Source organism: Lipotes vexillifer, unplaced genomic scaffold, assembly GCF_000442215.2.
Source record: "Lipotes vexillifer unplaced genomic scaffold, Lipotes_vexillifer_v1.1 scaffold439, whole genome shotgun sequence".
In the NCBI taxonomy this organism is placed as follows: domain Eukaryota; kingdom Metazoa; phylum Chordata; class Mammalia; order Artiodactyla; family Lipotidae; genus Lipotes; species Lipotes vexillifer.
This window is the reverse complement of record NW_006798732.1, coordinates 1,525,590-1,535,702: the sequence shown is the minus strand read 5'-3', so window position 1 is coordinate 1,535,702 and position 10,113 is coordinate 1,525,590. Positions and strand designations below refer to the sequence as shown.

Below are 10,113 nucleotides of genomic sequence, written 5' to 3'. Positions count from 1 at the left end.
CACTCACCCTTTCCCTGTACTGTGTACTCACTGCCCTTGGTTTTTCCCCCATGCTGGCTCTGAATGTTCACAAGTGACAGGAAGCATCTAGGCTGGCAGATTTCGAACTTCTCATGGGCAATAGACTTAGTCTCAGGAATCAGGACAAAGCAGGGCTGTCTGATGTGGTCTCTCATTTTTGACAGGTTCTGCCTTCAACAGGCCTGGGGATGAAGGCTGCTGGTACTTTGGCCCTGATGGGCTGCCTGATCACAGTCGTTGAACCCAAAATCTACACTCGCTGTAAACTGGCAAAAATATTTTCGAGGGCTGGCCTGGACAATTACCGGGGCTTTAGCCTTGGAAACTGTGAGATTTCTCCCTTCCTGCTCTCTTTCTTCCCTTGGACTCTCCCTTGAGATGTCAAAGGCCCCATCCACACTCACTTCTCTTTGCTCCCAGCCTGTGCCTGCTCTGCCCCACCAGGGACGGCTGCTGACTGTTCACATGTCCTCAACGGCTGCTCTCGGGGGCTTCTCTACTCCCCCCTGCCCCTCTCGTCCTCACTCCTGGAGTCCTGTACGAATGACACCAGCAAGGGAAGGGGAAAACACCACCATTCTTGCTGACAGTGTAGGGGGCAGACCTGACGTTTAGTCTCGTCCAAACTCAGCCACTGACTATGGGTGCCACCCTGCCCATCCTGTGCCCCTCGGGTGCACTACCAGCCCTGACCCTCCCCAAGCTTTGTCGGGAGCAGAGCATGTTCCCTTAACATGTATAAGGGAGCTCTCCCCCTCAGAGCAGGGTTGGAGAAAAAAATGCATTTTTTTCCCTCACATTTCTGGCTTTTTCTCCCTCTAGGGATCTGCATGGCCTACTACGAGAGCCACTACAACACCACTGCTCAGACTGACCTGGAGGACGGAAGCACTGACTATGGCATTTTTAAGATAAACAGTTACACGTGGTGCAGACGTGCGAAGCTGCAAGAGAAAAACCACTGTCATGTGGCCTGCTCAGGTATGCTTTTGACTCTACAAATATTATCCGTAGGGATAGACAGGAAAGTTGATCGTGGAATGTCCACCCACCTTCTGCTTTAACCAAAATTTGGAGTCCAGATGTGCAGGTAGGTCTGCACCAGGCTAATAAATTATTCAACAGTTCTCCAAGGTGACACTCATGATCCTGTGGCCTACTTGTCCAAAGATGACTTTTCCCTTCTAGGGTGGTTTTTATGAAGCCCACCACAAAAACAGGAGCCTGGATAAATGACCTTACTACACTTTCATGCATAGAAAAGTTAAATATATTCATTAAGAAGGAAAAAGCTGTTCACCAACTGCTTTCCATAAGCAGTTCACTCAATACATGCAGTTTATGCTTCTTTGTACAGAATGAGACAAATAAATTCGCCAGTAGAAATGACGCTAGAATTCACTTCCAAGTCTTTTACTTCAATCACTTGAGAAATACATGTGTGCACAGAACTGAGCATAGCAGGACACATCAGACACGAATTCTGGTGTTAGGGAAGAGAATATGTGCTTATACGAAGTTCGATAAATGACTGTAAACAGGTGTGGGCTTCCAAGGAAAGAGATATTATTAATAAAGTCATGGGAAGCTTTGCAGACATAATGATATTTTATCTAAGATTTGGAAGATAGGTAAGATTTGGATATTCAAAGATAGAGAAGTGTCATTCCAGGTAAGGAGAACAAAAAAGCAAAAAGGTGCATGAAAAATAACAGGACATGTGGTTGTGAACGTTGATGACCACCTGACCGCAGAGGACCTTGGGACCCAGGCTAAGGAGCATACACTGATTTCTGCCTGCACTAGGAAATCAGAATAGGTCAGCTGATTCAACATTGCTTCAGAAAAATTAATATGCAAGCTGGGTGTGAGAGAGATTAAAGAAGAGATGATTTAAGTGAGGGATAAAAAGACCTGGATGATGGTCATGGCAGGTGGTATGGAGAAGAATATGCAAGGGACACTCGACGGTAGAAGGATGGAGTGAAGTAAGTGGTTGTCTTGTTTGCTCCCCCTCTAGAAGGTAAGCTCTGTGAGGGCAGGAGTTTTATCTGTTTTGATCACTGGTGTATCCTCAGTGCCTAGAATGGTCCCCGGCCATTGTTGGAGCTCAAGAAATATTCATTAACTAAATGAATGTAGGGAAAAGAGCAAGCGTGAAGACAAAGAGTGAAAAAATTCCTTGGGAGCAGGAAATAAACTTTTATTTCTCTTGGACACATACAAGATGATCAGTACATAAGTGTGAATGTATGAATGACGGAACACTATGTCAATTTACCTAATAAATTGTCCCTACTCCTACAATACTATGGAATGCTCGCTACCTCCTGACCAATTGTTGGTCAACCCTTAATTTAGAGCATTCTTTTGCTGAGCCAAAATCCATGTCCTTATAGCTTTATTCCATTAATGCTAGTTTTTCCTTCTGGATTTATTCAAAACAGATCTTCTCTATTTTATACACAGCAACTTGTTAAATGTTTGAAAATAATTAGTAGGTGTTTCTCACCTTCAGTTCTTATCTCCGAGGCTCAAGCATTCGGTACCTTCACTTTGTTACAGGTTTGACTTTTAAACTCCTTGCCTTCTTGGTCACTCTCATTAGCATCCCCTATGAGCTTGCCAATAGAGTCTTCTAGTTAAACGTGGGGGTTGGATGTGTATATTGTTAGAAGCTGGAAAGCGAGAGGACAAATGGTGACTAATTTAGCAATTAGAGAATTGCTAAATCCTGAATCTTAAAGTGACCATGGGAAAGCCAAGAAGCAACCACAGGATCCCAAAAGGGCTCAGAAATCAGCAGCATCAGCTATTTCTGGAAACTGGAGTGAAGGCAGGTTGACAACAGGATGATCAGTTGGAAATCCAGTTAAGGAGCAGCTGATTCCCCTCCTGATTCCATTCATGTATTGACTGCTCCTCCCCAACCCTGGCAGGATACTGGGGCTCTCTCTCCTGGACAGGGTAAGTAGAACATCTCTCAATTGAGGGACCTCGCCAACATTTGAGTGTGAGAGCTCCATACTAAACATGGAGTTAAGTTTCTGTAGTCCCAGTCACCTTCCTCCACTCCGATCCTGGAATGTTGGCAGCCAGCCTAGGCTCTCCAGAAGAGAAGACCCTGTTCTGGGGAATCCAGCCAGATGGAAAGGAAGTAACTGAAGTGGGATCTCCCAGTGAACAAACTAGCTAGATCTCCCTGCAGTGAGATGCACAGTTGAAAATCCCCACCTCTGTGTACAGAACTCCTAATCAGCTTTTTAGTGCCCCTCTCCTAAATAAGTGCAGATAACTAAGGGGCATCAGACTTCATAGGAATGTTACTGACATGAAAGAATGAGACCACCACCACCACCGCCAACAACAACAACAAAAACCAGATAAAAGTAACTTATTGAAAGCAGAGATTATGCTGGGAAATGAAAACTTCAAAAACCAAACTATCATTAATATCTTTGATATGTTTACATTTATAGTGAATTTCTCATAGGCAGCATATAATTGGGTGTTGCTTTTATAGCCAGTCCAACAATTTCTGCTTTTCAACAGTAATGTTTAGACCAGGGAATTTTTTCTGAAAGGGACAGATAATAAACAGTTTAGGTGTTGTGAGCCTTATAGTCTCTTTTGTAACTATTCAACTCTTCACGTAGCACAAAAGCAGTCACAGACAATATGTAAATGAATGGGCATGATTGTGTTCTAATAAAACTTTATTTACAAAAACAGAGGGTGGGCCTGTGGACCCTACATAGTTTGCTGAACCTTGATTCCTATCATTTATATTTAATGTAATTGCTGATATGATTACTTTAAAATCTACCTTCTATTTGTGGGATCTATCCATCTACTCTTGGTTTATTTTTCCTGCCTTCTTTTGGATTAATTGAATCTTTTCAGTATTCTCTCTTATTTCCACCACTGGCTTATTAGCTGTACTTCTGTTTTATTTTTAGTGGTTCCTCTAGGGTTTACAATATGCATCACATTCTACCTTCAAAAAACATTATACCACTTCACATATAAGAGTTGACCCTTGATTTTCTCATTGGGCTCCCTGTAGGTAATGTGTCCTTTTTCCTCTAGCCCCGTTTTACAATTTCCTCTTTGTCACCAATGTTCAGCAATTTGATCACAAATGTCTGTTTTGTGTGTGTGTTTATCTTGCTTGATATTCACTAACATTTTGGATCCCTGAGTGGATAATTTTTTAATTTCTCCTTCTAGGAGTCTAATAACACATGTGTTAGGTCATTTAATGTTTTCCCATAGGTCACTGAGGCTCTTCATTTTTTTTTCAGCCTTTTTCGCTTTCTTTGTTTTTTCTTTTTCAATTGTTTCCACCACCCTAAGTTCAAGTTCTCTGATCTTTCTTCTGAAGTGCCTAATCTATTAAATTCACCAGTTGAATGTTTCATTTCAGATAATGCATTTTTTCAGTGCTAGGTAATTATTTTATATCTTTCATTTCTCTCATTTGATTCATGTTTTCCTGTAAGTCCTTGATAGCAATAAACATATTTATAAGCACTGTTTTGAATTTCTTGTCTGCTAATTCAATCAACTCTGTCACTTCTGGGTCTTCCCTTTGACTGATCTTTCTCCTGGTTATGGGTTACATTTCCACACCTCTTCGTACATGTGATCGCTTTTTATTGGATACTAGACAGCGTGTATCCAGTACTACATTGTTGAGTGTCTGGATTGTGTTGTCTTCCTTTAAGGATTATTGAAGTTCATCTTGGCAAGCAGTTAGTTCTGGTCAGGGATGTTCTAGAGCAGTCATTATGGGAGGGCTAGTTCAGCCTTACTCTCAAAGTATTTCCCTTTTAGCCTCTCTTGAATATCCCAAGGTTCAGCAAAGTCTCTCTCCTCTGGCCAGTCAGAAATCATGTCTCCCAGCCCTGGCTGATCCCTGCAATTGTTGAGGTCCCTCGCAACAGTCCTCTGACTAGTCTCATGGAGTTTTACCCTTGACATGCCCGGTTTGGCCTTCAGCCAAAGACTCAGTGGCATCTCTCCGCAGAGCTCAGGCGTGCTCCTTTTGGTGACTCTTTCCTCTCAGGGACCCTCTTGACAAATGCCAGCTGTCTCAGCCTCTCATCTCTGTCTCCTCCACGTAGACTGCCATCTCCCGTCTGGGTTTTACCTTCAAGGTCCGGAAAGTGGCACTGGGCAGACAGTCACAGCAGTCACAAGGTGAGCTTCGTCTGGTCTCTATCTCTCAAGGATTCTGCATTCCCTGTTGTCTAATGCCTGAAAATCATGATCACATGTTTTGTCTAGTTGTCCAGTTGTTTACAGTAGGAGAGAAAATCTGCTGCTCACAGCCATGCTTGGCTTTACATGCACTTCACTGATTGAGGATTTTCCAATGTTGTGCCAGTTAAGGAAGTCTGGGGTAAATGTATATCTGCAAGACAACCATGGATTCTCAGAAATTAAAATGTTAGATGGTTCGTGGTTAGAGGTGAAGGATCACTCATATCTGCTTTCTCATCATAAAAAGCCTGGGATTTTTAGGGACAGCTTTAAAGTAGAAAACAGGATGTTGGTTTTATATCCTAATCACCCTCTATGACCGGCCGCCCCCAGCCTCAGGCCAGAGAGGCTGTACTTAGGGACAATGTCATTCTGTTCCATGGATTACAGAAGTAGGGACATTCATCATGGGAACCTAGAAACAAGCTAGCGTTAGAGTGTGTGTGCAAGGTAGGTGACACCTCATGCGTATACAGAATACATGCACCTCACGCCCACCTGCTGAAGCTACGTGCTCTTGTTAGTACCAGACCAAACCCTAGTCCTCAGATTGCTGCCAGCCTTCCCAAACTATTTGGACATAATATTTGTTATATATACATATATAGAAATATAAACATATCTATGTATACACAAACTCACATACATATAATAATATAATAGCAATCTTTATTTCCCTCCAATAACTTAGTCCTCATTAAAATAAGAGATGTTTAAGAAAGCCATCATTGCCCCCTGTATCTAGGCTAGCCCACTTACGAATCTCTATTTCTCATATCAGCCTGGTATCTGAGTTGGCCACTGTCACTTCAGAGAGGACGAGGAGATGTACATTCTGGGTTAAGACAGCGGTATTTCCATTGGGGGCCAGGACTATGCTGGGGAGAGACAGACTTTGCAGTAGAACTCATCTTACCTGAAAAGACCGAGTTCTTTTTGTGTAGATTGTTGCTGTTTTCTTTTGTTGGATGGGGGAGAATAAATGATTCCATGGAACGATGCTTTGATGTTCAACGTAACCCTTTCCTTATCTGTGTTTGACTGGACAGAATTGTCTATTTGAAGTAAATGGAGCAGAAGCCGTTCTTGGCTCGGGTGCCGGTACATACCTGCTCTCTGGGCTCATTTCTGCCCCTCTGCTGCCCCTCTGTGGCAATTTCTCTGGGTTTCTCACATCTCAGCCCCGTGCCGTGCCAGGTTCTTTATTCCCCAGCCCCGACCTAGCTTAACACATTATCCTAAGGAAATTCAAACTCACGTCCAACTTGCACTTGCAAAACCTCTCAGTTGTGCAACAAAGTGGGACACTGACAGACACCTTCCACCATCTGTACGACCCGGGCCTGCAGTACCTACGCCTCCCACCAAACCGTGCACAGCATCTCCAGACGGGCAACGTGCCGCACCGCAAACACGAGCTTTGTTCTCTGTGTACTGGCCCCAGGGCTGCGCCGAGGCAGGTCTAACAGCGTACCCTCTGCTTCTTCCCTACTCTGTGTAATCTGTGCCCTGCCATCCCTGGAGACCCCAGAGAGCCCACTTCTCCTAGGAAACAGGCCCCAACCACGTTCAATCACAAACCACAGTGTCTCAAGCACTCATCAGGAATGTATGCACACGAAATAAAGTGTTTCTAAGTAATCTGAACTTGTATTAGATACCAAGCCCTTAAGTTTGGATAATAATTACTTAAAAAATTAATGAAATATTTATACTTTTATTATCGACTTTGTTAGCAGACGGTGTTGCACAGGCGGGAATCTTAGCTGCAGTAGCTCTGTTGGAAGGAAGGAGCCTTAGGTTTGAAGGCAGACTCGCTTACTGGGTGTGTGACCTCAGTTTACAGGGATGATAATGGCTGTAACCATGGTAATCCTGTAGTATGAGGGAGATAATGCATGAAGAGGCTTCATATGTGCTGGACATAGGGTACATTTTCCATAAAGGTCAACTAATAGCAAGAGCTATTGTTATTAATAATTCTCTTCCCAGAAAAAAGGCAAAAGACTTTTATAAGCTAATAAAGCTTTATTTGCTTTCCAGAAAAGTTGAATCCATTACACTTCCATCAGCAAGAACTCAGGAGTGCATATGTCATTGCACCCCTGTCAGTATCGAGCGTTACCCAATTCCTACAAAAGCTTTGCTCAGTTGATAAATAGAAATGCTGTCAAATGGTTTGGGTTTTTGTGTCTTGGATTGGTGGTTGTGGTGGGCGAGGATGTGAATTTCCCAGCTACCCCTCAAAGGAAGGACATTTGGTCCCAGCTGCATTTGTGTGATTTGCGCACTGTCTACCAGCACCTGCTCGGGTGTCAAGAGCTGCATCCCCTAAGGTCCTGCCCCTGTGGGCAGCCCAAACCGGGGGAGTGAGTGCAGCAGGGATATAAAAACTGGGCCTCAGAGGGGTCCAACCTGGGCAACTCTGACGGGCAACATTCACCACAGGCTCAGGCCAGGGGGTGAGGTTTGATGGGCCTAGATCACAGCTATGGTCTCCGCCTGCCCAGCCCTGCTTCTGCCCATTTCTTCTGCAGGTGTGGATCCCTAATAAATACCTTGCACTCCAAACCCATCTCCAGAAGCAACTGCTTCTGGAGAAACCAACCTGCAACAGAAGTGATGTTGGACTTTTTTTTGTTTATTTGCCTTTTTCTGTCATGTTCGTGTTGAGAAGGATTTTGAGGCCACTTCTGGTGAAGCAATATCAATGAACACATTTTCAGTTGAAAGATTTGTTACATCTGAAAGCCACAGAAAAAGTAACAAAGGCAAAGATTGATGTATTGGACATAAAACTTAAAAATTTCTGCATGTGAAAAACACCTTGGGTAAAAAGAAAATTATTGCACAAACCAGAAAGTTACAATAGACAAAAGTTTAATAATTATCTATAAAGAGATGTTCCATGTCAAATTAACACAAGTAAAGAAAACACTGTACTGTCCTCTCTCCCTTGTGTGTTTCTTTAGGACCTAAAAAACATTTCCCTGTTGTGTCTTCCCTAAACACATTTCCAAAAACCTTTCAGGGCTGGTCCACTCCTCTGAAACATCAAGGAGTCTGAAACTTTAAGATGTGGATGGTCTAGAAACAAAAAAATTTCTTTGATTTGTGAAGAAATGTAACAAAAATAAGGATACGGCTCATGGTTCTTCCAACCCGCCTGCTCCAAAAGCAGCAAGAAAAGTGAAGAAAATCTGATTCAGGACTCCCCAGCTCTAACAATAAAATCTCGGCTAACCCTCTACTCTCTCTTACAGACTTGATCACTGACGACCTCACAGATGCAATTATCTGTGCCAAGAAAATTGTTAAAGAGACAGAGGGGATGAATTACTGGTAAGAGTCTTTCCTTGGGAGACAAACTGATGTGGGTGGAAGCTACAGTGTGTCTGTCCATCACCGCTGCAGGGGATGGAGACAAGTTCACCTCTGCAGAGTGGTCCAGCGATTTTCATGTGACCTAGTCTATATCCTCCTCTGTTAGGGTGTGGGTGTGCAGCGAACCGGGTAGAAGGGATTAGTATACCGGGAGGAGAGGTGGTAAGGAGTCAGAATAATCTGCAGCTGCTTTGAACGTCAAGGTGCCCCAAACAATGAAGAGAGAGGTGCTTTCTCACGTGACCTGGAGAGCATCCGCGAAGACAACACACCAGAGGAAAAAGCTCGAGTTTGTTCTAGATTTGGATAAGGTTTTGGAAGTCTGTGACAGGGAGAGGAAAATGACCATGTCAGTTGCCTGAGAAATGGACAGGAAACTTCCCCAGGTTGTGCATGAGACGTGGCTAAGCTGGCACCCACCATCATCTCTGCCGCTGTGTTTCTTGTGAACGTTGCTAATCAGGTCACTCACTTGGGGATCCCAAATGTTCAGAGATGTGGATGTTTAACCAAATGACCCATCCTTATAAAAGTTGCTTACTTGTTGCCAAGGCTAATATGGACTCTAGGAAAAAACCAGGGAGAGGAAAGTCTTAACAAGGCAAAAGGATGGAGTCCTTGGATCTCAGAAGCAAATGACACTGAACCCTGGGCACCACGGGTTACATGGGTTAATTTTCTATGGTTTTTGAACCTCAGAATATTTGGATTGTCATGCTTTGCTCTGTTGTTCCTGCTTCCCTCTCCCCCTCAGGCAAGGCTGGAAGAAGCATTGTGAGGGCAAAGACCTGTCTGAGTGGAAAAAGGGATGTGAGCTTTCATGAACTGGACTGACACCAAGGATGCTTCACAACAGCCCCCCAGGATTTGTAAGAACAGTCGTGTCATCTTGTCTCCCTTCCTCCTAATAGTCCTTCTAGAGTTGGAGTGGGAAAGTGAAGCTATATTTTTAAGGAAATAAATAGTCCCATTTAAATGTCTTGACTTTACCCTGACTAAATTTCAATGATGTCGTAATAGCACATGGTTAAGACTTGAAAAGTCACCTACAAAATCTTCTAGCCCTGGAAGGAACAAGCTTCTCTTCTTTCCTGTAATAAGTGCTGATTCCTGTGGTCCTGAAATGGCTGCTTATTTTAAAAATACGATTCCCAGGTCAAGGAGAACGCTGGAGGAATGACCATAGTTTGCTGACCTCTGTCCTGGAGCAGTAAGCCGCCCTTCTCCCGGTCATCGGATGAATAGCCCTTCCTCAGCTCATCTCTGCCAGAGAGAATGTTCCTGATTCCTCCAGGCAGTTATGATGGGTATTCTAATGGGACCAAATAGATGAAGTTGCAGCTCTTAGCCCCAGGGTTTCCCCATGTTATTCCAACATCCATTTAAATTAAACCTATCAAAAACCACACTTACATCCTCATGACAAAATTGTTTCCAGACTTA

At 43.6% G+C, this 10,113-nt stretch overlaps 1 protein-coding gene across 1 annotated transcript; it reads left to right on the top strand.

The window, feature by feature from the left end:
- The first annotated feature begins 208 nt into the window (after positions 1 to 208).
- Positions 209 to 9,564, top strand: LOC103070714 (lysozyme-like protein 1). The gene is made up of 4 exons (XM_007470906.1): positions 209 to 348; positions 844 to 1,002; positions 8,550 to 8,628; positions 9,425 to 9,564. Exons 1-4 carry the CDS (start codon positions 210 to 212, stop codon positions 9,492 to 9,494), a joined length of 447 nt encoding a protein of 148 aa, XP_007470968.1. The 5' UTR covers position 209; the 3' UTR covers positions 9,495 to 9,564.
- The last annotated feature ends 549 nt before the right edge of the window (positions 9,565 to 10,113 follow it).

What these genes read in the sequence shown, in the direction of transcription:
- LOC103070714 (XM_007470906.1), top strand. Translation starts at nt 210, where the DNA reads ATGAAGGCTGCTGGTACTTTGGCCCTGATGGGCTGCCTGATCACAGTC. An exon ending in GGGCTTTAGCCTTGGAAACT is followed by an intron (nt 349 to 843) that starts GTGAGATTTCTC and finishes TTCTCCCTCTAG; the next exon opens with GGATCTGCATGGCCTACTAC. An exon ending in ACAGAGGGGATGAATTACTG is followed by an intron (nt 8,629 to 9,424) that starts GTAAGAGTCTTT and finishes TCTCCCCCTCAG; the next exon opens with GCAAGGCTGGAAGAAGCATT.